Below are 26,624 nucleotides of genomic sequence, written 5' to 3'. Positions count from 1 at the left end.
TGTCAGAGCTGGCATACCAATGAAAAGCCACATAAACAGCCGTTTCCTCTCGGGATTGGTTGTCGGAGAACCACGGTTTGCGAATAACTTGCGAATGCTATCCAATAGTCTGCGGGCTTCTCCCGCAGCGTTCTCCAATGGCGAAGCGCGGAAGGCGGGGTCCTCTCCTTCCCCGCCTCGTCGTCGTCTCTCAGAAGCTGTCCGCTTTCCAGTCGAGTCCCCCTGGCCTGACAGTGATGGGCGTCTCGTTCCTCCAATGACAAAGCACCCCTCGGGAACCCCGTCCAATAGAAAGCGAGCCAGGGCCGTCCTGAGGCGCGAGCGCCGCCGCCCTTGGCCGCCGCCGCCGCCGCTCAAGCCGGGGAGGCGGGACGAAGTGGCGGAGTGAGAGGCGACGGGAGGCTGATCGGGCCGGGAGGCCGGTCGCGTTTGTTGTCATCCTTAAGATGGAGTTTCTTCTGGGGAACCCCTTCGCCACCCCGGTGGGGCAGAGCCTGGGTAAGCCGGCACCGGGCGCGGGGGAGGATTCGGGCCGGCTGGAGCTCGGCTGAGGCGCCCTCAGGCCAAGTGGGGGGCTGGGCCGCGGATGGGGAGGGGGTCTCCCAGGCCCCTAGGCCCGTTTTGGGACCCCCGGGGTCGGTTGGGCTGAAGAGGCCCTTCTGGGCGGGCAGGGGGAGCTCTGCAGGCGCCCCCTCCCCAGTGACCCCCCCCCAGCCCCTCTGATGTCTGCAGACCTCCCACCTGCACAGGGGTCTCCCCCTCCCCCTCCCCCTCCCCTGGCTGAGGAAAAGCAGCCCCTCCCCCCTTTGGTCCCTGCAGAGCATCTTTCGCAGGTGCCCCATCTGGGGGTCCCTTGGGGGGGGGAGGGGGGGCTTTGTGGTGGGATTCAATGTGTGGCGATGTTGAGATGTGCACCCCCCCCAATCAGCCCTGGAAGTGGGGGGCTCTCAGGTGAGGGTGGGTGCCCAGCTGGATGAGCATGGCCTGGCCTTTTCCAGATGGCCATCTGCTGCTGCTGCAGCTGCAAATTAGCTTCTTCCTTTCTATACAGGTCTGTACAAAGTCTCTTTGAAGGCACATGGGGAGGGCGGGGGGGGGTTTCTCTGGGAGAGGGGTCCTTGCAAAGACCCTGCGGGCAAAGGCCAACTGTCCCCCTGGAGGGGTGGGGGCGAGGCAGCTTATGCCCAGCCATGAAAGTGTGCGCCCAAGCTGGCTGTGACACGCCCAGCAGCTTCCCAAACCTGGATCCGTCTGCAGGATGACTTATGTTTTGTGGAAGATTAAAAAAACAAAACAGAAAAGCATGCATTATAAAAAAAAAAAGATATCTACATTTGCAGCGGAGGGATGTTTCGGGAGAAAAGTGATATAAAAGGGAAGGTTGCCTGGCAGTAATATTGTCAGGGTTTTTTTTGGGTGTAGGGGTGGTGAGAATAAGACGGGTGCAAAGCCTTGGGAGGATCTGTGGCAAAGGGGGAAAGAAGTCAGGGAGGGGGGAGTGGTCGAGGTTGTAGGAAGGCGCAGCCTGACAGTGAAGGAAGAGATCTCAAAAAGGAGAAGAGGAGGTTAGAGGTGCTCAGAACTTGTGGGTGAGCTTGGAGCTAGGAATGCTGGCAGGAAATGAAACAGAGGATGCCCAAGAGGGAAAACTGACTTGAAAACACAGCAAGGTGCAGATTTGGAGGCCCTGTAATCTTGAAAAAGTTCTCCTGAGGGGGATCCAAGAAAAGATGATTGAATTGTTTGTGGATATTTACAGCAACTTCTCCACTTAAGGCTCGAGAAGCTGTGGTTTTCTTGGTTTAAAAAACAGTGACTAAGCAGGGGTGTGGGAAGGTTGATGGTTATACAGAAGCCACGTGTCGGAGTGCAAGGACCTTGCAATGTGCACCAATTGTTCTTTTTAAAAGAAGCAACGCCTTGCATAAATGCCTGTGCGCTTTAAGGAAATGACTATACGGCAGGTTGAGAGGTTCCTGGATGTAACATGCCTTTAAAGAACCGAAGGACCCAACAACTGTTTGGTGAGTGGACTTTTCCGATCAGTGGCCGTTCATTCACTTTCTTGAACTCAGTTTGGAGAGAGGAGAAAGGGTGGACAGAGCTGAGGCGCAAGGTTGAGAAATGGGGGCGAGAGGATACGCACATGTTGAGACAGATAACAGAGGAATTGAAAAGAAGAATTGAGAAATTGGAAGGAAGAATTGAGAAATACAAAATCTATATTGGTTTCTACCTAACTTTTAGTCAAAATTAGGAAGTGGGCCGCAAGCTTTTCTTACTGGGAAGGATCTTGATCAGTTTATGAAGCTAACCGCTTGCTTGTGCATCATTAGAGTAAACTTCAAAACTCATTTTATTGTTGCATAGTCTTGTGAATGCTGTAGGGATGCTTGGTCCGAAAGCAGGTAAACGCTGTTTAATTTGAGCCCATTTTTCTTTGTGGCAGATGCTAAATCGTTGAGAATGAAATCAGAGACCCTGCTCTAAAGGGCAGCAGTCTAATTAGGGTGCCTTCCTTTTGCCCTTGGAGAATCAAAAATAGATTCTGGCCTTTTTTCTAACAAATTGTGACATTTTATTCAATGGGAAAAGGATTCCCAGCGCAGGCAAGAGAGGGTTGCATAATGAAAGCGAATGTGTATAGTCCAAGGAATGTCATTTACATCCTGACTCTGTTGACCTTTACCAAGACCTTGAATAAGCGACTCGGAACATCCCTTTATTTAAAAGGAGACATTACTGCAATTCTAAGAATATTCTTTACAGTACATGTATTGTTGCAATTTATTGGTATATACTGTGAAGCTGAAAGTCCTGAGGCGTTACACCAGTTGGGAGAGAAAAACGTAAAAATCTCTGAAAGAGAAACAGATAAAAACAGGACATTGCTGCTCTTCTTTTTAAAATCTTTGTTTTGTTAGAGAACAGTTTCTAAGTGGTCTTAATTCGGGAGGGACTTCGGAAATTTTGAATGAATTTCTTGAAACGTGGCTGTCTTGAAGTTGTCAGGTCTTTGAATTAGAGTATATAGAGGCTAGTTCAGACACTGCACTAAGCCAGCAAGGGATTTAGTTCTTGGTTTAGGATGTTGTATGAATGTAACCATTGTTATTTTTTAAGGAGTTATTAAACATAACTATAGTTTAGCTCAGTGAGTGAGCCCAGCCTGGAAGGCACAAGCAGAGGTAGCACTTCACAATGGAAGTGGCTGTGCTTGGAAAATTGAAGCTGTTTCCTAAGCCTAAATTGGCCAGCTCCAAAATGAGAAAAGACGTTCAACTTACAAGCTCGTTATTTTTGCCCTCTTAGGCAAGAGATGGGAAATAATAGCTTGAAAATCTTTATTCTGAAGAAAATGCCTAGTAGAAACAGGTTGCACTCTTTGGCTATTGATTTTTTTTTATGTAAAAGAACCAAAGGTTGGCTACACACACAGTGTTCATCAAAAGATCAAAACATCCCACTTGGCTTGCAGAGCAGGATCTGATCTCAGTCAAGAAATAGTTGCTTTCAAAGTCTCATGTCAGAAATTGTCCAAAGTTTAATCACACACATCTCCTCCTCCTCCTCCCTGATTTGAAATTTTAGTGTTGAGGACTTAAGTAATCTTGAAGGCTTTGGTATGGATGTCACTGACATTATGTGACCCGGTTGCTGACTATCCAGGAAAAAAAGGCATCCAACCTATTATTACCATCTCAGTCTGGAATTTGGGAGATCTGATAGCAAGTTTCCCTCTGGTGGCCCAGGGCAAGCGGCCTTAAGAAGCAGAGAAGCCCGTGAGGGATTTCACTTTAATTTGAACAGGGATGGAAAAGCAAACCTATCCTGGATGAAATATCTGCTGTGTAACCTTGGCTGAAGTAGTTCATAGTTCACTGAATTTTCCTTGTTGAATGTTTCTGTGGTTCTTCCTGGCTCGTGTGTGAGATGCAGTCGTCTGGCTGTTTCGCGTTCTTTGGTGGCCCTTTTGATGTTAGAGAAGATGGAGACGAGTTCCATTAAAACCCATTGGATTGATGACAGCTTTGGCATCTGCAATTAAAGCCGGTGGCCTCCAAAAATATCTAGGGCTAGAAATGCATCAGCATTGTACTTCCTCTGCCAGTAAATGGCATTGATTCCCATGAAAATTTAATCGCCAGCACACTAGGACATTGGGTAAACATGAGCAAACACTGTTCAGGAAAGGGTTGAGATGATCAGAGGCTTATCTTTCTCTGTTGTAAAATGTAAATAACTCAGCTGTGAAACAGGTTGAAGCAGTAAAGGGATAAACACTTTCCGAAGGTTAATGAGCAATATGTTTATTCATTCATCCCTGATGCAACTCCCTCTATGTGTTTGCCATATTTGCAGTGGCAGAAGGTTCTTCTGGCAGAATTTTTTGACCATGAAAGATTGGGCAAGATTTCTGTGAAAGCCTAGAGTTGGCCAAGTAAACCCGCAGAGATATGTTGAACTCTGAGAAGACCATAATAATGGTTCCCTGAGGCTGAGAGTTAGCTAATGAAGGTACCCGCAGAATCTCAAACTACAGTATGCATATCTAGATATATATATATCTACTCGTTGGTGTCTACTCATCAGGGGTCTCCAAACTTGGCAACTTTAAGACTTGTGGACTTCAACTCCCAGAATTCCTCAGCCAGCCAACTCCACAAGTCTTAAAGTTGCCAAGTTTGGAGACCCAAACTGGAGTGGACATTAGGAGAAATATTCGAACAGTGAAAGCTGTTGGACACCAACAAAACAGGCTTGTGTTAATAATGGCTTCCCAGTTTCAAACCAGTGAAGGATGGTGAATTGTTTCGATATTGTCTGTTTTCTCCAAGGGATTCAGGGAGAATCTCTGCCTCCTTTCCCTATTTCTTCTTAGATCCTCCCTCCAAGTTGAAAGGTTATTAAATGACTACTGTCAACAGGTCATGACTATTGCTGGTTATATGTTTTTAGTTCCTTTTCTCTAAGCATGGAATCTTCCTTGGGACTCTCTTAATTCCTCCCTACTCTTTTTTTCAAACATGCAAAATTGTATGGTAGCTTCTGACATATTCGGTGGTTAATAGCCAAATGCTAATGCAAAAATATTCCTGAAGACAAAAATCCAAAGGGTGAAAGATCCACAATTATTTTTTTAAAAAGGGGGGATGAGAATGTTTAAGTTCTGTGCAGGATTCCAAATATTTTTTTTGTAGGTCTAGTTCAATGCGACATATTGCTAATGGAAGCAAAATATGGCTTGGCACACAGGTTGCTCGGTAGCACAACAGGAATAAAAACGATAAATCTGTAAAGCAAGCACAGGCCTGCACATAAAAAAAATAGACCATTTCTCTTCCAATTCTCATCCCGAACAGCTGTTTCCAATTAGATTGCCTGCTGACCAAGAGAATGGCTTGGTTCGCACATCAAGCTAAGCCCAAATGGAATTTATTTGGATTTCAACTGAAGATATCATGTGAGCTTAGCTATTGTGGTTCATAAACTATGGCTTCTGCATCATCCAGCAACCCTTTCACGTAGGGGTGAGCCATTGTTTAGCTCAGTCCATCTCTCTTGCAAGAATTGGACCTTAACTTCCTGGTCTTCAGCTGACCCTTCCCAGCATCCAGACAGGGACTTAAGAGGATGGCATAAATGAGGTTGGCAAAAGTACCTAGAAGTGGGTAGGTTTTAACAGCCGGAGATCGTATTCCACTGCAGTCCCTCTAAATAGCAAAGGACCATTTTCTTGAAACAGAAGATGGGGTGATTATTTTTCAACTTCGGACCACAAAACCCAAAAGCTCCGCTATTATCCCCTCAGATAAAATTAGAGCCCTCTGCAGTACTTGTTGTAAATTAGCTGCTATGAATAACTTGACAAGATGCTGGAGTGGCCTCAGACCAGGATGGGATTGGTACTCGAGATCTGGTGGTCGAATATTTCTGCAGATAAATAACACGGCATACGCCAGAATGCATCCATGTTGTAAAGTGCTTCGAGGGTGCCATAAGCCTATTTTAGATGGATTATATTGCAATAGGAAATCCTCAGGAACTGAACATTAAATCTCCAAAAGGAACACATAACAAGAAATAGATTGGTTGACTTATATGCTTTATCTCTTGCTAATATGAAGTATTTAACAGTATTTGTGGGTGTGGGTGTACCCTCCCCCCCACATTATACCCAGTTATAATTTGTCAGCTTTCACCTAGATGAGAAATGTTCAGCCTGAGACCTCTTTACAAAAGACAAACACTTTGAAAATTGTTGCCAAACAGTAATTTTTCATGTAACAAGAATAAATAGATAACTAGCATACTACCATAATAATTACATTTCAATGCAAATATTAAACAAACTGATTTTTTGTCCAAGGCATAATCTCCTACTTTTTGCCACATCATTCAAAATTCAGTTCTTGGCCTCAAAAAATGTTGTGCACTGAGTTTGATAACATGACCTAGACTTTGCTAATAACTTTGCCTCCCCCCCCCAGGGGTTATGGATTTTTCTTGTCTGCTTCATTTTGCATGTGGCACCAGTCAAAAGGCTTATGAACTGTTGGGCTTCCCCTCCTTAAGAGGCTTTCTGGCACAAAAGGAAAAAGGTAAAAGGACAGCACAGGTGATTTAGTGTTGCTGGCCGGAAGAGGTTGCTCTATCAGATGGCAGAAAACTGGCAGACTCAAAATTTGATTTCAAAGTATTTCCTTTCCAAGCTGGTTCTGAAATCTTTTCCTCCTCCTGGTACCTTTTATGGGTCATTTTCTAAACTTCAGGCCCTTCAGGTTGCTCACTTTTTGCAAACTCTGACACCATCTGTTGGCACTATATTTTATGTAATTCCGAACAAGTGTGCAGGGCACCAGTTGCTCGGAAGGAAGATAATCTTGATGGAATATCTTGTGTTGTACTGCATGGAGCTATAGGTAAGGCTAACTAGCTTGACTGTCAATTTCGCAGAAAATGAGCAACGTATTTTGTTGCCTTACAGAAAAAGCCACTGATGGCTCCCTACAGAGCGAAGACTGGACGCTGAACATGGAGATATGTGACATCATCAATGAGACAGAAGAAGGGTATGTGTATGCACACCCTCTTAGCTGACGGCAAAATTGCCTTTTGCTATTTTGAGTAACTTTATTTTTTATTTTTTAAGACAAACAAACATTTAATACATCAATCCTCTCTTCCCTGTGACATAGCCTTTTGCTATTTTGGAGGCCTCCTTTTCTGGGAAGAGTACTTGCTTGTTGGTCAGGTGGTCTCTGCCAGCAGTTTAGATGTTCGGATCCCGTTAACTGCAGACAGTGTTTGCTTGCCTTAACCCTAATCAAGCAGAGAAGATGGCGCTAAATGGGCCAATGACTTGAAGTTGTATGAGCCAAACAGCCCCCAGCATTTGATTTTAAGCTTGAAGAGCTTGTTCTGTAAAATGTTGTTCAAGAAATTGTTTAATAATATTTCAAGTAGCTGGAATACTTTAGTCCAACGCAGCTCTCTGTGTTTAAACACCATAGCAGTATTGTTGGCCCATCTTTGTGAAGCATCACAAAACATCTTTTTGCTGGCTTCTTTTCAGCATCTTCATAGCTCCTGGCCTGGCTTGATTTTTTTTTTTTAAATTTGCTGAAAGTATCTGTGTGTTCCCTCGGGGGACTGTGTTCTCCTTTGAGATACTCCGCTATAATTGAGCAAACACCGGTGCCTCCAAGCACCCAGGTTCAAAACAGGTGTGCACAAACAGCTTAAAACCGGGGTTGTTGTGTTTCTGTGCTTCAGAGGCACCTGGGGCGCTCACCACCCTTTCCTCCTTTCCTCCTCAGCCCGAAGGATGCCGTTAGAGCGCTCAAGAAGAGGCTGAATGGAAACAAAAACTACAGAGAGGTGATGCTCGCTCTAACGGTAAGTACAAGAAATCAAGATCTGGAGACTTGGGGGGAATGAGCCCGTCACCCTAGAACCCGACCTAGCAGCTCTCTTTTTTTAGGATGCTGAGTGTTGACACTCTCTTCTGCACCTGAAATGTGTTTTTCACACCAAGGTCCTGGAAACGTGTGTCAAGAACTGCGGCCATCGCTTCCATATCCTCGTAGCAAACCGAGATTTCATAGACGGTGTCCTGGTTAAAATAATTTCACCCAAGAACAATCCTCCCACCATCGTTCAAGATAAAGTCCTTGCCTTGATTCAGGTATATTGCTTTAATTTAAGTCTCTCTTTCTCCTTGAGCATATAGCATCACTAATCCTAACCGTTTTAAGGCCACCTAGTTTTGAAGCTTCTACTGGCCAGGCTTTAGCAGGTTGATAGTCCTTTTAATCTCGATATATATATAATATATATAATGTTTCCAGTTGTGCATTCAGCAGCTGCCTGCTTCTTAACTTGAAATGGTGACTCAAGCCCAGCATCGGCCACCTTGGCCTGATGGCTCTTTTCAAGTTTTTGGGGCAACAACCTGATTCATTTGCACAATGTTTGAGAGTCTGAATCCGACCTTTGAGTAGCACATAAAGGTCTCCATGCCCAAAAGTGAGAGGGTCAGGATGAATGACTGTTTCTAGTCTGTTTCATAGCTTTTCTCTCCATCACACTAAAGCTGAGGGGTCATTTCAGGAGGGTCTCTAGTGAGGCCCTCTCCTAGGGCTGCTGTGGGGGGTGTCTCATGATTTCTCTGTTGTAATGAATCCAAGAAAAAACAATCCATTCAGACAACCTAGTGCAGGGGTCCCCAACCTCCAGGCACCAGGCTGCAGCACACCAGAAAGCAGGCAGCACATGAAACCACAGCCCCTCCGGTCTGTGGGAAACCTCTCTCCATGGAACCGGTCCCTGGTGCCCCAGTGAAGAAATATGGATTGTGTAGAAACAGCCTGACAGCCTGATAACCCTGTTTTTTATTTTATTTTAATTTTTTCCCCCCAGGCTTGGGCTGATGCCTTTCGAAGCAGCCCTGACCTCACAGGAGTGGTGCACATTTACGAAGAGCTCAAGAGGAAAGGCATAGAGTTTCCCGTTGCGGATTTGGATGCCCTGTCTCCAATACACACCCCACAGAGAGTAAGTTTCTAAGCGTGGGAAATAAGAGCTCCTGCCCAAAGACCCAGGCCCCGAACCGCAAATGAAAGAGGGGGATAAATTGTAGTGTAATGAACCCTAGATTACCACCGGACATTCATTGAGCCGGAAAAGACAGCTGCCTTTTAGAACAACCTTGCAGGATCTGACCCCAGACACTTTTAGCACCCCGTCCGTCTGCCAGGGTGATGGGCTACTAGCTGTTTGGATGGGAGGCTGCATAATCTTTGGGCCTCCAGACCATTTAGGTGACTGTTGAAAACAGAATCTCATACACACACACACACACACACATGCAGACACATGCAGACACCTGCCCCTCTGCGTATTTAAATGTGGGCTGGGTCTCTCTTTCATCAACTGCCATTTCCTTTGCTAGAGTGTTCCTGAAATCGACCCAGCTGCTAACATGCACAAGTCCCAGTCTCAGCAAAAGATGAGCTCCAGCACCTCCCCTACGTCCTTCCCGGCTCCTCAGACTCCCCCTCTGAATGTGACCGGCCCCATCATAGCAAATACGGAACAGGTAGGGCTCTGGGGGAAGGGCTGGCGGTGGGGTGGGGTGGGGGAGCTGTGGCCCCTCCCCTAGCACTCCTTCAGGAGACCTGTGTCGGGTTTTACATAGAAAAGCACTTTCCTCCTTCCCGGCCAGATTGCACGATTACGCAGCGAATTGGACGTTGTTCGTGGCAACACCAAGGTGATGTCGGAGATGCTGACGGAAATGATCCCTGGGCAAGAGGATTCCTCAGACCTTGAGTTACTGCAGGTGAATCTATGAGACGGTAGTTTTCCTAGCTCTTCTGCACACGTAATCCTCGACTTACGACTGTTCATTTAGTGACCATTCAAAGTTACAATGGCACCGGAAAAAGTGACTTACGTGAGCATTTTTCACACAACCATTGCAGCCTCCCCAGGGTCACGTGATCAAAATGAAGATGCTTGGCAACTGGCTCGTATTTCGTGTGGCAAACGGGGCAAAATTCACAAGAAATGTCTTGGTTAGCAACAGAAATTTTGGGCTGAGTTATGGTTGTAGGTTGAGGGCTTTTCTGTATTTGTTTTATCTTCCCTGGTTTTGATGGACTCAGACCATTTAATCCGGAACGACATCCAGAGCCCCAGAGTCAGAAGGGGTCATTGGGTTCTTGATGACCGATCTGTTGCTTGGGGAAGGGTCCGTGACAGATGGTTTCCCCACCTCTGTTTATAGTCATTTGTGGAACGACACCTCCAGCCCTTCTCTTCCATTCCCCACCCCTCTTGTTCGCCATAAGTCACAGGCAGTCTGGTTTCACCTGTTCCAAATGACCCACGGCAGGAGGGCTCACTTCAACCAGATGTGAATTTTACCTGTCTTCCTGTGATTTAAGTCCATTATTCTGTGCCCGGCCTTCCAGGATGACAGAGAGCAAGCCACTGTCTGTAGGTGCCCCTTTCTAGTGACTTGGATCAAAGAAACTGAGATAAATGTGTGGTTGGTTGTTGCCTCTTAGAAATAGGGCCAAACAATAGACGCCACTAAGGACTGGTGCACAAGACAATTTCCCAATGCTGCACCAGCCGGTTGTGTCAGCCTGTCTCCACTACCTGAGTCCAAACATCTGAAATGCCACCGTCTGGCTCTGAACTGACGAGATTAAAGCTGAACGTTGGCAAACCTAGTCTTCAAGCTGTTGCAGCAGCTGGAGAACCTGAGTGGAGATGGATGCCACTCTCCAAATGTCAGTTCGGCAGAGGAAGCCCAGGCAGCTTCTTTTCCTCCTCCTCAGAGGTTGGATGCTGACACTACTCTGCTCATTTCTCACTCCAGATTCAGGCTAGCTTTTGTTAAAGGTCACCACTCACGGAAAATCAGGTGGGGGAAGTTGGCTTCTCTTGTTGTGGACGTGAGGTCCAGCGGGTAGAGGTGGATCTTCTGAAAAGGCTGGCCCCCTTTTGCTGAGGGAGCCAAAACAGCTGACGAGAGAGGCCAGATGTGGGCCACAGCCTCCCTAAGAGATACCTGGAAGCAAACAGACCTTCAAAAGGCAACAGGACCTCCTCCTGGAGGTGAAAATTCTGGCTCCTGCTTGTGGTGCCACCCCTGCAGTCTGTTTCCTTGCTCTCAGCTGCCTCCCTGTCTCCTCTCCTAGGAGCTGAACCGCACCTGCCGAGCGATGCAGCAACGGATTGTGGAGCTGATCTCCAGGGTGTCCAACGAAGAAGTCACCGAGGAGCTGCTTCATGCCAACGATGATTTGAATAACGTCTTCCTCCGATACGAGAGGTGACGTCTCTTTTTTTTTCCCTTTGAGAAGTTAGATCCTCTGGCAGAAGGGCAGGGCAAGCCAAGGCCCTCCCTCTCTTAAGTGACAGCATTGAGGAGCGGGGTGTCCCTCAGAAGAAGAGGCATTCCTTTTAGCGAACTGCAGCCTTTTCTCTATTTCCTGGGCTTCTCCGTTCATCCTCTCCCCTTCCCTCCCAGAAGAGAACCACCAGAAAGGTCAGAGCTGCGTTAAACCACTTCGGTTCTTTCTCGGTTGTTCAGCTGTCGATAATTGATTCCCGGCTGCCTACGCTGATGCCTGGCTGGGTGGGATGTCATGTGTACAGTTGGACGCTAGATGTCCAGAAAGAACCTCCTGGAAAAAGCATCCATGTGGAAAATCATGCATGCTAGCCAGGCATCCAAAAAGAGGAACCGGTTGCTCGTCAGGATATTGCATTCCAGATGTGGGCCTTGCCCTGCAAAGCAAATCACAAGCATTTGATCTGTTTTGAAGGGGTGTGTTTGTTTGCCTGGAAGCGGATATCAAGTCCAGTTAAGTGCTTAAGCTTGACCAGAGAGAGAGAGAGAGAGAGAAAGAGAGAACCAACCAGCACTCCATGGAGGAACTTCCTGTGGCCCATTTGGGTTACTTTCCATGGGCAACCAGGGAGATGGGGAAAGAATGGCATATGGGTCTTGTAGTGCTCTCCTGGGTGTCTTACCTGGAATCAACACTTCCTCCACAGTAATTTCTTCTCCCCATTCCTGCTTTTGGATGAAGACCCACACTTCTTCAAAACTGCCCCTTACCCTCCTTTTTAATCTCTTCTTGTCTCCCTGTAGATTTGAACGTTACAGGCTGGGCCGATCAGCACAGAATTCAAGCAACGGAGTAAGTCCTCCCGCCAGCCTTTCTAAGCAGCATAACAGTAACTCTCTGTCCTTGAGACCAGAGTGTACTCTTCCCCTAGGAATTGCTAATATTTACCCTGAATATTAAGCATAACTGGTTGGGTCTTTGTTGGCAAAGCAACAGTCGAAGGTCTGCTGGCAGATTGGGAGGAATCCGGCCATTTCAAGCTGATCAGGAAAAGGATAATGTGGAAATACCTATGTTGGAAATTCAGCCTTTGCCTGTTCTTGGAATACCATCGTGCTAATCAGAAAATCAGGATGGTGGCCCAAATGGCTCAATCAAAGTTCTGCCTGTTTTTTCTGTATGTAGTTGCAGGGGTGAAATTTATTTACCTTCCCTATTGGTTCGCCAATGTGCTCACGCACGGCGATGTCTGCGCATGTGCAGAGGCTTAAAATGTTGCAAAAAAGCGAGATGACATCCGCGTGGGTGGGCAGAGCCTCCCGCAGCCGCCGCTACCGGTTCGCCCAAGCTGGATAGAACCGGCTGGATTTCACCCCTGTGTAGTTGGTCATAATTCTTCTCCTCCTGTGTGTTGGGAGAGAAGGCTCAGTCCTGGCAGAATTCTGCCCCTTTTAGCCGAGATGACATGGCCAAGGAAAGAAAGACCGTCCGAAGAGAGGTTTAAGAGGGTAGGTGCTTGTATACACACACACCCCTCCTGGCCGTAACATCCTGGGCTTTTAACAGAGCCGCCTGGTGCTGCCTCTGACTCCTGTGATCCAGCAGGGATGCCGTTCCCCTTGTGTGACCTCTGCTGCTACCCTGTGTGTCCCTGCAGGTTCTCAGCGAGGTGACCGAGGACAACTTAATAGACCTGGGCCCTGGGTCCCCAGCAGTGGTCAGCCCCATGGTGGGAAACACAGCCCCCGCCTCCACCCTTTCCTCTCAGCTTGCTGGGCTCGGTGAGTATTTTAGTTTCCCTTCTGTTTCTCAAAGAGTTGAAGGAAGTCTCAAGAAGCTAGTCCACAGCGAGGGCCTTTGAAACTTGAGAGGTTGCCAAGTATGCTTAGGTAGATGTTTGACGCTGGCAGCTCTCTAGGAGGAAACGCCTAGGAGCCAACACTCTGCATTTAGATACGAGGCCCTTTTTCATTCGTAACAGATTTGTGCACAATAAGTCTCTGCGATAAGACACAACCCTTCATTACCTTGCGCTCAATCGTCAACCATGCTGTGCGCAAATCCGCGTTTGTCCCAGTTGGGCTCTTAGAGTCAAAATTTACGTCCCATATTACACTCAAGTTGTGTCTCATTCAATTGATTTCGGTGGTCCCTTCTCTGGCTCGGAGTCTTCGGCACCGCCAGCGGGTGAGGAGGACTGGATGTGGCACCATCTCCTTCCCAATCTGTCCTTCTCCTGAATCTGATCTTCCTCTTTCCTCACCTCCCCAAAGATGAGTTTTCGATCTGAGCTCACCTTTCAGGAACGTGTGTATGCACCAAAGCTCACCTTGATCAAATGACAGTGCAAAAGCCAAACGGGCCCATCTTCCAAGTCTTATTCTTGCTTTTTGTCCTGTGTGTCTTCTCCGTAGATTTGGGCACAAACAACGTGAGTGGGGCCCTCAGCTCGCTCCCCCCCAGCAATCCCCGGGATGACTTTGACGTGTTTGCACAAACGAGAGGCTCCGTGGCCGATCAGCGTAAAACGTAAGTGGCCCCTGATTCCGCTGCCTCTTTGAAAATGTATTGCTTGTATTCTGCCTTTATCATTTTTACAAATGAAACCCAAGGTGGTGAACAGATCCAGCACACCTTCCTCCTCCTGTTTTCCACACAACAACCACCCTGTCAGATGGGTTGGGCGGAGTGAGAGTGACTGGACCAAAGTCACCCAGCCACCTTTCATGCCTAAGGTAGGACTAGAACTCTCCACCTCCTGGTGATTGCCCCACAGTCGCCAGGTGGCTTTCATGGCTAAGGTGGGACTAGAACTCAGAATCTCCTGCTTTCTAGCCAGGCGCCTTAACCACTGGCCAAAACCGGCTCCTAGAACCAAAAGAGCTGCTCAGGCCGATAGTCGTCCTCTGGGCCCCAGGTTCAAATCCTGAGCCAGTAAATGATCAGGCGCCTTCATTTCGTGGCCGCTGTGCTACAGCGAATACATTTTTCCTTTTTTAGATACACAATTGGAGCAGATCTTATCCTGAGGGCTTTGTGAGAGGGAATTTTGATTGCTCCATTAGATGGTATTTCAGACTATTTCTAGGCTACTCGGAGCCAATCCAAATGCCCTGAAAAATCAAAGACGATCAGAAATGCAGCATGAGACCTTTTGACGAGACCTCAGGAACGCCTTGCCCTTGCCAAGCCATTCTTTTGGTGATACGACTGTCCCCGCTTTCAGGGCTGTTAAAAATGGAGCCCTCCTGGCTTTCTGGAGGTTTGCTGGATGAATTACAGCCCCCAGAGACCCCCCAGAGACTCCTCGGTATTTAAGCATGAATGATGCTTTCTCCTCTTTGTTCCATTGGCTCCACCCTGTGGCAGATTTAGAGGAAAAGGGGGGGGGGATTTTTATCTAATCAGCTCCCTCTGCCTTAATTGGATTGGCCTGGTGGGCTTCTGGGAGACGTGAAATCCCCAGATTTAGGAGGTAGCGAAGTGCGACTTTCTACGTGTGCATATTCAGTTCCCCATAATCCAATCTGCCCCCGCGGGCGGAAGCGTTAAGTGTGCTGGCATCTGGCTGCCCTGGTTGTTTTCCCCTCTTCTTTTTTTTTTTGCCAATAAAAATCAGCCCGCTTTGGGTCTCTCTTTCATAGGTTTTCTTTTGCTATTGTTGGTTTCTGGTTATTCCAGCAATTCTTTTCTTTCTTTTTGTCCAGCAGGACAAGGGAGGATCCACAAACGACTAAAGGGATGGCACCTGCCCCGGATATCCGGAAACCAAATTCAGGAGGGGTAAGTCTCTTCTGCTGTATTACCAAAGGGAGGTGTGTATGTGTGTGTGTGTGTATGTGTGTCACATTCTTAAGCTGAGGACACCGAAGGGCAATGCGTTCCCTTGTGTGCAGTTGTCTGTTTTTGGGGTACCTGGCAGAGCGAGCTGGGGTCATCTCCTTGTTTGGTCGTGGTGGTGGGGCTCAGCAGTCTAGAAGTATTTGGGGACCAGATGTTCAGTGGGTCAGTGGGAAACTCCGGAGGATGGCCCAAAGACCCACCTTCTCTCTCAGCTTCATCTGGATGTTGTGCTTAAAAGGGCCACTGATTTAGTGTGGAGAAATGCGAGGTGCTACTTTGGGACCGGGGAGGGGGGGGAGGGAGACTTTCCTTCCCCCTCCCTTGTAGTCCAGATTGAGTGCTAAGCACAGAGACCTGATTTGTGAACCTCATCTCCCACAGGAGGGGGGTTTCCCGTCTCCTCCCTGGGCTTTTATACTTTCTCCAGCTGATCACGCCCTTCTGGCCTTTGTAGCATCCAAATATCCGTCGATCTCTAATTAATTTTATTTCATCAGAAGAAATGGGCCACCTTTGTGCTTCCCCCAAACATGGTTCAAGGCAGTGTCCCTGGCTCTGTTTTCTTCCTCTGTCCCCATTTTTATCATCACCGTTAAAACGAGAGATTTGCATTTGCCCAATCAACTTTACAGCTTTGAATTTGAATCCAGATCACTCCAGTGGTAATCTGTGATAGGGAACCTTTGCTCCCAATTAAGCCCTGGTTCAGACCACTCGACTTTGGCTGGAGAGAATGAATTGCCCAGGTCTGGAGGGCACCAGGTGGAGGACAAACTGCTTGGTGTGTTGTCAGCTCAAAGGGCCTCCTGGAACAGGGTCAGAGTACTTGAAGGTGTGTCTCTCCCCCCAAGACTTTGCACGCAGGTGGCAACCTCCTTATTTTGCTCTCCAGCTGACTTAAAGCTGTTGGCAACCTTTGTACACAGAAACAATCACTGTCCTTTCCATTTTCAGCCGTGATACACTTAGCCATGGGTAAAAAAATTGGTAAAAAACGGCACGACTTCCATAACTGCCTCGCTTAGCAACAGAAATTCTGTTGTAGTCCTAAGTCGAGGTCTACCTGCAGCCTTGGCTGGCCAGTACCCAAAACATGGCTCGTTGAGATAGATGTAGAACTTTTCTGCCCGCTTCAATGCCCTCTTGTCTCAGGAAGTGGGCACGGAGGGGCGTTTCTTCTACCCTCGGGCTGTCGATTCTCGGCAGGGCCACCCGCAGGTAGAACCAGGTGGGAGGCTGGGATGCCCAAAGTTTTTTCTCCAGGCGCCTGCAGCTGGACGTCCCGCGTCTGCCTTGGGAGGGGGGAACGTGGTTCTTTCTTTTTTTTTTTTTCACCTATGGTAATGAGGCTTTCTGTTCTCAACACACAGCGGAGAGGTAAAGGTGGGAGTTGCCCCATGGAGCCCATAGACAGGTGGCTCATCTCCCAAGGAATGGTGAGCACCATTTTGCCATCCGGTGACATCCCCTTCCCCCTCCATGTTGCCCTCACTCCTCCTGGTGTCCCTTTCTGCCGGCCTCACCAGCCTCTGTTTACCTGTCACTCAACCTGTTCAAACAGTACCAGCCTGGTGGCAGTAAAAGGAGGGTGCAGGTGGGGAGCCTCATCTGGGGAGATGGAGGGTGGGCCGGTTGGGGAGCTGAATACAGGTATTCCTCGACTTACAACAGTTCGTTTAGTGACAGTTAAAATTTACAACGGCACTGGAAAATGTGAGTTAGGACCTTTGCAGCATCTCCCATGGTCTGGGGATCAAAATCCAGACGCTTGGCAACTGGTTCATACTTACGACCGTTGCAGCGTTCCGGAGTCACGTCTGTTTCCCCCTTTTGCGACCTTCAAAGTCAACAGAGAAGCCAGATTCACTTAACAACCGAGGCAAGAAAGGTCGTAGGGGCAAAACTCACTTAACAAATCTTTCACTTGACAACAGAAATTTTGAGCTCGATTGTGGTTGTAAGTCAAGGAATACCTGTACTTTTTTCAGATGGGGGGATGGGGGACAGACGGACGGGGACAAAGAGACATAATGTTCGTGCGCTGGCCTTGTTTTCCAATACTTGGATGGATCTCTCCACCGGTTCCTTGTACTGTCATCGTCATCGTCGTCTTCTTTCTTTTTTTTTTTTTAATACCTGCAGTATTGCCTTTTTCCCCTCCCTGGTAAACACAAGTCTTTCGACGTTTGGGGTTTGCAGAAGGTTGAACAAGGCAGCACAAAAGAGCAACCTAAGCTCAGGTGAAAGAGGGTTGACCCGTCTCTTCCTCTTCCGCTCTGTTGCCTTCAGATGTTTTGGACTTCAACTCCCATCTTCCTCTGGGCAACCCAGAAGCTCAGCACACCTGGGCAGCCCCAGGTGCATCCGTCTTTCTGCTAAGCTTGGGAGGAAGGGGAGAAAAATAACAACACGTCCTGCAAGAACAGAAAACTGAAAATAGCAGACAGATTATTATTATTATTATTATTATTATTATTATTATTATTATTATTATTATTATTATTATTATTATTATTATTATTATTATTAAGGAAACCCCTAAATACAGCTAGGCAGGAAAGGGCAGGAGTTAGTGGGATATTACTTAAGTCACCCTGAAGGTATACATGGGATCCCAGCCTTTATTTTCCATCACATTTTTATTGGTTTATCAAAATATAAAATACAAAGAGAAATTTTAAAAAAGTAATAGAAATCGGTGGGGGGGGGAGAGGAAAAGAAAATGTGATTTTTTTCAGGAGACAAACTCTTAGGAAAACAGTAAAGAGGGGAAGTGGGGGCAAACTGTTTAGCGGACAGAGTGACATTTAGGGGGGATTGAACTACTTTGTAAAGAGCTCCCCCCCCCCCAAGAGAGGATGGAGGCACCTCCTGACATCTTTTGCCTTTTAAATCCCCTGAGCAATTGAGCCGTTCCAGAGCAGATCATCTTGCTGCTTCGATTTCTTGGGGAGATCCTTAAGAGCCCCCTGCATCTTCCTCCCCCTGACTTGAAAATTCCGGTCCCCCTCCCCCGATATTCCAAGCCTCCACACTGCTAGCTTGTGTTTGTTCAGCTTGGAAAAAAGGTTACTGCCCCCTTCGTGGACCCTTTAATAACACCAGTACAGAATCGGAGAGGCCGGTCTGTCCTTCACAAGCTCCTCATCCCTGTTTGTTTTTAACACGGACGTATTTGACCTCCTTATCCAACTAATCCCTAACCATGTTTCCAGAAGCTGTTAACCATGTCTCTTTAGGAGACACATAATAATAAAATGGACCTGCCCAAATGTGCAAGCAGACAGGTGAGAAGGAAGTGCAAGGACACACCAAGAGTCCCTCGCCAAAGGCTGGAAATTTAAAGGATTTAAAGCATGTTGGGTCAGAGTTACCCTGAAGCTCATTCTCTTTTCCAGACAATATTTTTCTACGTGTCTCAGTCTGTCTTGCTAGCCCCATTCGGTTTGGGCACCTCGTAGCCTAGACTCAGCAGCCAAGTGGCTTTGAAGGAGCTTCCTTCCATTTTGACCCTTGACCAGCGCACGAAAGCTGGCCCGAGCCGTGGCTTCACCAGCTGTGACTTGGCACAATACCTGAATCGACAAGCTATGGTTATAGCGGTCGCTCCTGTTCCAGGCAGCCCAGGACTGGAGAAAGGGGAATGTTTGGCAAATGAGAAATAAAAAGCCAGCAATTACGATGTCTGAAACGGCAAGATACAGGTTTGGGGCTAAAGCTGGAGTATAATTTGATTGTTTCGATGAGCGTTTGGTTTCTGTGCAGGCCTGAGCTCGGGGAAATCTCATTATGTGTGATTGCGGCAGAAGCAATCTGGTAAGATCCAATAGGTTTCTCTCTTTCCCCACCCCCGATCTTTGGAGTAGCCCCACGTCTTTGAGCCAAATCATCTTTACCAAGGGGGGAATGAACCGAAGGGTTTTTTAGACCTATATGCACAATGCAGTCTGCTGGAAATGTGAGACAAATGACAAGGTCACAATTGAATGTTGAATTGCTCTTCGGATTGCGCATCAATTTGGGCGAGAGGCCCCCGGCTTGACAAACAGAATTCAGATTAAAATCGGCTGCAATATTGATTTAGACCAGGGGTGTCAAACTCAAGGCCCGGACGCCAGATTCAGCCCACGGATTGCTTAGATCTGGCCCACGGGGCCACCCTGGAAACAGTAAAGGACTGGCCCACCGTGGCTCTGCCAGCGAAAACGGAGCTCTGTTTTTGCTGGCAGAGGGTTGCAGGAGGTCATCACAGCCGTAAACGGAGCTCGCAAGCACCGTGGGCGGCCCTCTGGAGTTACATTTTTGCTGGCAGAGGGTTGCAGGAGGCCGTTGCAGCCGAAGACGGAGCTTGAGAGCCCGTTTTTGCTGGCAGAGTGCTCAGCCACCACAGGCGGCCCCAACACAAGTGATGTCGAGTTAGCCACACCCAGCCTCGCCGCACCCAGGCTGGTCCCCCCAAGGCCAAACACAACCCTGATGCGGCCCTCAATGAAACTGAGTTTGGCACTCCTGATTTAGACCATCGCTTGGCGGCCTGATGTTATCCGCCTTCCACTGTCCAGAGAGACCGGGGGGGGAGGGGGCAGAAGGAGTGTGCTGTGTGTCTGCGTGTGTGAATGTATGTACTCAGAAGCACCTAAAAACTTGTGTGGACCAGAATTTGGCCAGCAACCACTTCTTTGTGCCCATGAAAGAGGAACAGGGAAGAAAGGAATCTCGGAATTCAGAACCACCCCACTAAATCCCAAAGGATTTTCGGATGTCCGTACAGCTTGTCCAAGATTGACTCTTATGGACCGAGCTTCCCCCAGTCTGTTTCTCTCACCCAGCCGCACACTTTGGCACCGCTCCCAAGCCCTCACCGGCATCTCTGTCCACCCACTCCCCTCACAGGGCATCCTTCCTGCTTCCCTATCTTCCGTTATCGGTTAGGAAGCAGGCGGCAGCCCCATTGCTCCCGGTTTAGAGGATGCCCACCCCCCTCTCAACCGCCCCCACCCCCCACCATTTCACTCATCATAACCTTTCCTGTGTTGAGTTTTGCTAGCCACATTGCCTCGTTTTTGCACTGCTTTGTTTGTGCGTGTGCTTTTTTCCGTTCGGTTGCGACCCCCGTGTGATGACGACAATGCACTTTTTTTTTTTAATTTTACGACAGCAATGCATCTTACACAGCCTATATTTGTTTTTTGTTTTTCTTTTTGGTTTCTTCTCTTCTCCCTCTCTTTTGTTTCTTCTCTTCTCCCTCTCTTTTGTTCCTTCCTCTCTCTCTCTCTCTCTCTTTTTTTTTCCTGTCTCATTCTGGGCCCATATTTCTGGGTGTGTTTTTGGTCTTGTTTTTCCGTCTTTGCTGCCCTGCCTAGATTCCTGTCCCACAATCCTCTGTCATGGAGGACATTGAGGAGTGGCTGAGTACTGACGTGGTAAGAGACTCTTTGGTTCTTCTGCTTTGGTCCTCGTTTCCTTTTTTTAAATTTGCCTCCGAGGAGGGCAGGGCGCTGCCAGGGTAGGAGCTCTCCTTTGGCACACGTTTCTAAAACACGGGTCGTGCTCCACTTACAACAGTTCATTTAGTGACTGTTCGAAGCTACGATGCCACTGGAAAAAGTCACTTACGGCCATTTTTCTCACGGAACAACTGTTGGTCACGTGATCCAAAGTCAGGTTTTTGGCCCCTGGTTCGTATTTATGACGGCCGCAGTGTCCCAGGTTACTTGATCCGCTTTTGTAGCCTTCCAATAAGCAAAGTCCAATGGGAAAGCCAGATTTATTTAACAATTGTGTGACTGACTTAATTGCAGTGATTCGCTTAGCAACAGTGGCAAGGAAAGTCATAAAATGGGGCAAAACTTACTTAAATATTTCGCCTAGCAACAGAAATGTTGGGCGTAAGTCGAGGTACTCCCTGTACTCCTGGGCGAAGATGTGGGGTGAAAGGAAGGCGGGGAGGGTTGGACCTCTGGCAGAGCTGCAGGTAGAAGCCATCCGATATGGGAACAGAGGTGTGCTGAAGGAGAGGGGAGTATTGGCCAACCCCGAGAAACTTAGAAAGTGTATAAGCAATGTTTCTTAGCCTTGGCAATTCTTAAGGGAAGTGGACTTCAACTCCCAGAATTCCCCAGCCTGCATGGAAGTCTAGAGCAGGGGAGTCCAACCTTGGCATAGCTGGCTGGGGAATTCTGGGAGTTGAAGTCCACTTCCCTTAAGAATTGCCAAGATTAGGAAACACGGGTCTATAGAAATACGTTACAAAATACAGAGCAGAAAAATATCCAAAGGAAGGGGAAAAAGTCCCCCAGGAGGATTTTTGGCTGAGTGTTGGAATGGGGAAATGTCATGCCCGCCCCGAAGGACACGGCTGGCTGGATAGGGCCGCCTCCTCCTGCAGGGTAGATCCCATGTGTCTATCCATGCACGCTGATCCTTTGCTTTGGATTTCATAAGAGGAGGGTGTTCCCTCCTCCCAGGCTGCGCTTTTGCCCTGAAGGTGGGAATGCCAAGAAGGGTCCTTTGGAAGAGGGAGGCCCCCGTACTCCAAGTAGGACAAGCACTTTCTAACAGCTGCTGCTTCTAAGACTTTTCAGGATAGCGGGTTTGGTGCGGGGTGTGGAGTCAGCCCTTCTTTGCCTTACGGTTAAAGTTGCTGGGCTGCCTCCTCTCCTGCCAGGCACCTCATCATCCCAGCTTTTTTGAAAGTGCCTAAACTGGGCACATTGGGGTAAGCCGACCCCTGAATCTGGAAGGTCCCTTTTGTCCGTTGGAGAATTGATTCTCCTACGTTGGCAAAGCCAAGCAGAGTCAATCCCTGTTTTTCATTCCCGGAAATCTGTGGACCCTTGTCCAGCGACCATATTTTCTTGCTGGTTTTTTTTTTCTTTTCTTTTTAATCCCGGAGTTGGGGCAAGGCGGGGCCCAGTTTTTGGGACCAGCCTCAGTTGGCTCACCTTGCTGGCAACGTACTTGCACTCTCTGCAGTTCTTCTTAAAGGAGGAAGGGTATAAAAATGGTAACCTCTCTTTCTTTTCTTCCCCATTCCCCCCTTCCTTCTTCCTTCAATTCCAGAAAGGAGATGAGCTGGAAGAAGGCGTGACCAGCGAAGGTACGTAAGCAGCCCAGGGATCCAGGTGCTGCCTTAGGTGTTGAAAAGGATGAGCTGCCAGACGATGGGGAGGAGCTGGGAGAGCTGCCCCCAGCAATGGACTGTAGGGACATCCCCCCCCCCCCCCACCAAACATCCGAGAGAGGGGAGCTAATGAAGCCTAGCAGGGTGGAAAATACGTGGCCCTGCATGGCCTGCTCCTCTAGTTCTGCAAACTGGGTATGTGGGAAATGTAGTCCAGGAAGAAAGATTGGACAACCATTTGTTGGAAATGGTGTGTAGGGTTTCCTGCTTGAACAAGGGTTGGACTAGAAGACCTCCAAGGTCCCTTCCAACGCTGTTATTCTGTTAAAGCTTGCAGCCAGCCAGCCAGCCATTTCTCCTCCGGACAATCACGTTTCGGTCTCCAAGCCCTGCCTTTTCCAGCAGATGGGGTCAAAGCTGACCCCTAGGGCGGTCACCCCCAACCAGGCGCTCTTCAGCCCATCCTGGGGTGGATTTTGACAGGGAAGAGTTGATGGGATGGGTTGTGAAATAGCATTGAGACTCTCAAAGGTGCTTTTTTTGAAGAGGCAGCTGGACTTCCCGGTTTTTCTTTGAAGATGTTTCATTTCTCATCCGAGACGCTTCTTCTTCTTCTTCTTCAGAGCTGAAAAAGCTTTTTGCAAAATGTCTTCAAAGAAAAACCGGAAAGTCCAGCTGCCTCTTCAAAAAGCACCTTGACCTGGAGGGCTGAGAACCTCCATAGACATTTAGCGCTGGGACCGTTTCTCTCTGAGCCTTCAGCTCTTCTGTTTTTTTGTTTTGTTTTAAACCTTGCAGAATTCGACCGGTTCCTGGAGGAGCGTGCCAAAGCCGCGGAAAGGATCCCCAATCTGCCCTCCCCTCCTCAGGAGGAGCCCACACCGCCACCAGCGAATCCGCCTAGCAAAAGGAAGCCAGAGCGGTCCGAGGACGCCCTCTTCGCTCTGTAACGGTCCTTCTCCTTTCCCCCGCCACCCCACCTGCACAGGAGTAGGAGGCGGTGGCAGCCCATGCCAAGAGCAACCTGGCTAGCGATGGGCCCCTTCCCGTCCCCGGTGGCCCCAGAAGAGGTTGCTCTTTTCTCTCCTCCTCTGGGGCTCGGCCCCATTTCCTTAACCTTGGGAGTGGGTTCTACCACTCAGATAGGGGTGGTTTCTCACTTCACTCCCTCTCACACCTCTGCCCCTTTGATGATGCTGAGATTTTTTTTTTTTTTTTTAAAGTGAGAGATCTGCATGACTACTTGCACAGACTCCGTTCCCACTCACTTTCCGGCCCTCCCCTCTCCCTCCCCCCTCCCCCTCCCCTTGCTTATGCACAATAGCCATGCATTCAGTCCTTGGCTTGGCTCGAGTTAGGGCGACTCCAAAGCCCGGCCTGCGGTCCCTTCCTCTCGACCGCCTGCAAAAATCAAACCTGACCTTCCAGCATCATCATCGCCACTGCTCCCTTCTCCTCCCTTAGCTCTGCCTGGGGGGGTTACTATAGTAAAGCTATCACGGGAAGGAGGTTTGCTTGTGCGAAGGCAGCTTTCTTTAGCCAAGATACCTGCGCAGGTTCTGCGGGTTACGAAGGAGCCTCTCTCTCTGCAGGCCCCGGAGCGAACCGGCTGCACGTCTTTTCTCCCCTCGACCCTCCCCTCCCTCTCTAAGTAGGTCAGAAATTCAGTCCCACCTGTGAGGGGGACAGGCCAGGGTGCCCCTCCCTCCCTCCCTCCATCTTTACAAGAACGGTATTGATAAGGGAAAGTCAGCCACAGAAAGGGATGAGATTGCACTTTGCACTGGAAATGTTAACCCCGCGCGACAGTTGCGTCTGGCGGTATGAAACACTGTGTGTGTGTATGTGTGTGTGTGTGTGTGTGTGTTAGAACCTTATTTGCATTTTAAAGCACTAAATGGACTATATTATCGGGCAGGACTCTTCTAAACACTAACGAAAGGGTGGAAAGCAGTGGGGGGGAACAGCCCTGTTGGAATGAGTGGGGGCTTCTGCCTTGCTCTGACTCCAGCATTTTAGCACTGCCTGCCGAGTGGGGGGTGGGGGGGGACCTTCACCATTACCTCTCCCCCCACCCTGCACCATCTTGCTTTCTTCCCCTGTCTCTCTCAGTAAGTTCTCCTGCAGCCTTTTTGTTCAATGCTGCCATGTCAACCAGAAAAGAGACCCAATTCTTTTTAGAAAAAAACTCATCCCACTTCAGGGAGAGATTGTAGCCTTCTCCCTCCCCCACCCCCAAGCTTTATTTTAAGAAAAGGGAAAATGTTTCAAGAGGACCCATTCCCACAGGTCAGAGGCCATCGGAAAATCTTTTAAGAGGATGCAAAAATAACTGGGTGCTGGTGGAATTAAGTTGTATTAAGATGCGTTGGCTCAAAGCCAAAGGAGCATCCTGGCTTCCTTTCACCCATCCAGGTTGGGCACTGTAGGCTGCCGCTCTGCTTCTACCCCAGGAGAGGACGTGACCCTTCTGTGCTCCTGGGCAGAGAACCTGGTGGGTTGCCACCTGGCAGGGCCACTGCCAGCCTGGGAAAGAGGCTGCATTTTCTTGCCTCTGACGTGACCTTTGTCCCGAGATTTCCCCACGGCCAGCCGTCGCTTGGCACAGAACCTCGAGTCCTCGGTCAGCACTGGATGTTTCTGGGTGATCCTGATAACCCATCAGGGGCCTGCAGGAAAAGCAGCTGGAGCCTCCCTTCCCCTCCTTGGCCAGTTAATCTGCAGCCCTTAGAGAGGCTCCAGCCCCTCGTCCTGGCACCCAAACCTTTCGCCCTTTAACCAAGAAGCCACCCCAAGAAACCAGCTCCCCCCCCCAATCTTTGCTCTCCTCCAGAGCATCGGGTTTCCCATTGCTTTGCCCTTAGCCAGTCTCTGTTTCTCCCCCACTGACTACCCAACCGCTAACTGTTCAGGATCTCGTTCCCTTTCCCCGAAACCCGTTTCATAGCCTCGCCATCTGTATATTTAAAGCTACAACTTCTTTTCTAGTTGTCCCGATTTTAAAAACAGATAATATTTATTGACAAATACTCAAAACGTTTTGTTTTATTCAAGGGAGACCGCCTGACGGGCGGACGAATGGAATTTATTGCTTGAAGGGAAACGTAAAAGGTTAACAGTGTAAAAACGATACTAGTGATAGTGTTAACAACACTGAAACCAATTTAAAACTATCTTGGCTTCTCTCTTTCTTCTACTAGTGACAATATACCCGAGAGAGAGCAAAGACACCTGGAGTTTGTTTGTTTTTTTTGCATAAGGCTGTATTAACCGATGTCACTTAACTCTCCTTTTGGATGTCTCTGTGTCTCTGTACATATTTATATATATATTGTTTCTGCATGTCAAAACCGTCCCAATAAACAAAAAATAGTGCAATCTTAGAGAGCAACGGCCACTGACTCTCTCTCTCTCTCTCTCTCTCTCTCTCTCTCTCTCTCTCTCTCACACACACACACACACACACACACACACACACACCCATGGTGGGTTGGGCACAAACACCAGGAGAAAGGTTGCATCTGAAAGGATTCGATTCAGGTAGTCCTCGACTTACAACAGTTCATTTACTGACCATTCAAAGTTACGATGGCCCTGAAGAAAAGTGTCTTATGGCCATTTTCACAGTTACGACCTTCGCAGCCTCTCTAGGGTCACGTGATCTAAATTTAGAGGCTTGGCAACCGGTTCCCATTTATGACGGTTGCAGTGTCCCGGGGTCACGTCATCTCCTTTTGCGACCTTCTGACAAGCAAAGTCAATCTGGGAAATCCAGATTGGCTTAACAGCCAGGTAGCTAACTTATGCACTGCGCCGATTCATTTAATGACTGAGGCAAGAAAGGTCGTAAAACGGGGTGAAAACTCATTCTAACAAATGTCTCATTTAACAACAGAAATGTTGGGCTCGATTGTGGTCGTAAGTTGAGGACTGCCTGCACTTTATTTATTTTTTTCCCTCTCCACTTTAACTTTTTAGAGTTTTTGCCCCAGTCTTTGAGGGCCGAGCGAATCTTGTAATCGTATCGGGGTCTCTGCAAATGCTTCCCCATCCAGAACGCTCTGGCCCATCATGGGTATCACCAACGCTACCCAAACGGCAGAAAGCAACGCCCCAGGTTCTCTATTTAACACGGGGTTTCCCAGCCTTGGCCGCTTTTAAGGCGAGCGGACTTCAACTCCCAGAATTCCAAGCCTGGGGAATTCTGGGAGTTGAAGTCCACCCATCTTAAAGCGGCCAAGTGTGAGAGACTCTGAGATGGAGAGATGCCGGGTGGTTTTGCTGTTATT

The 26,624-nt window shown here is 48.4% G+C and overlaps 1 protein-coding gene across 7 annotated transcripts; it reads left to right on the top strand.

Moving 5' to 3' along the window:
- The first annotated feature begins 128 nt into the window (after positions 1-128).
- On the top strand, positions 129-25,718 carry TOM1L2 (target of myb1 like 2 membrane trafficking protein). 7 transcript variants are annotated; one of them, XM_034441524.3, is made up of 16 exons: positions 129-498; positions 6,989-7,073; positions 7,821-7,899; positions 8,039-8,188; positions 8,923-9,057; positions 9,455-9,601; positions 9,728-9,844; positions 11,214-11,347; positions 12,173-12,221; positions 13,027-13,150; positions 13,784-13,898; positions 15,080-15,152; positions 16,583-16,648; positions 20,576-20,635; positions 22,275-22,311; positions 23,134-25,718. In XM_034441524.3, the coding sequence occupies exons 1-16, from the start codon at positions 447-449 to the stop codon at positions 23,283-23,285; spliced, it is 1,575 nt and encodes a 524-aa protein (XP_034297415.2). In that variant the 5' UTR covers positions 129-446; the 3' UTR covers positions 23,286-25,718. The 7 variants fall into 7 exon arrangements, with proteins under 7 accessions (XP_034297415.2, XP_034297413.2, XP_034297419.2 ...); XM_034441522.3 differs by having other exon boundaries at positions 15,077-15,152; XM_034441525.3 differs by lacking the exon at positions 129-498 and adding an exon at positions 1,914-2,024 and having other exon boundaries at positions 15,077-15,152.
- Positions 25,719-26,624: the final 906 nt, after the last annotated feature.

This window comes from Pantherophis guttatus, chromosome 14 (assembly GCF_059756535.1).
Source record: "Pantherophis guttatus breed Tessera chromosome 14, ASM5975653v1, whole genome shotgun sequence".
In the NCBI taxonomy this organism is placed as follows: domain Eukaryota; kingdom Metazoa; phylum Chordata; class Lepidosauria; order Squamata; family Colubridae; genus Pantherophis; species Pantherophis guttatus.
Note: the sequence above shows the minus strand (reverse complement) of the source record. Positions and strands in the feature narration are given on the sequence as shown.

Excerpts from the sequence above, each read along its gene's own strand:
- TOM1L2 (XM_034441522.3), top strand. The coding sequence starts at position 447 with ATGGAGTTTCTTCTGGGGAACCCCTTCGCCACCCCGGTGGGGCAGAGC. Across the intron at positions 9,058-9,454 it reads CAATACACACCCCACAGAGA|AGTGTTCCTGAAATCGACCC; the intron begins GTAAGTTTCTAA and ends TTCCTTTGCTAG. Across the intron at positions 20,636-22,274 it reads AGTGGCTGAGTACTGACGTG|AAAGGAGATGAGCTGGAAGA; the intron begins GTAAGAGACTCT and ends CTTCAATTCCAG.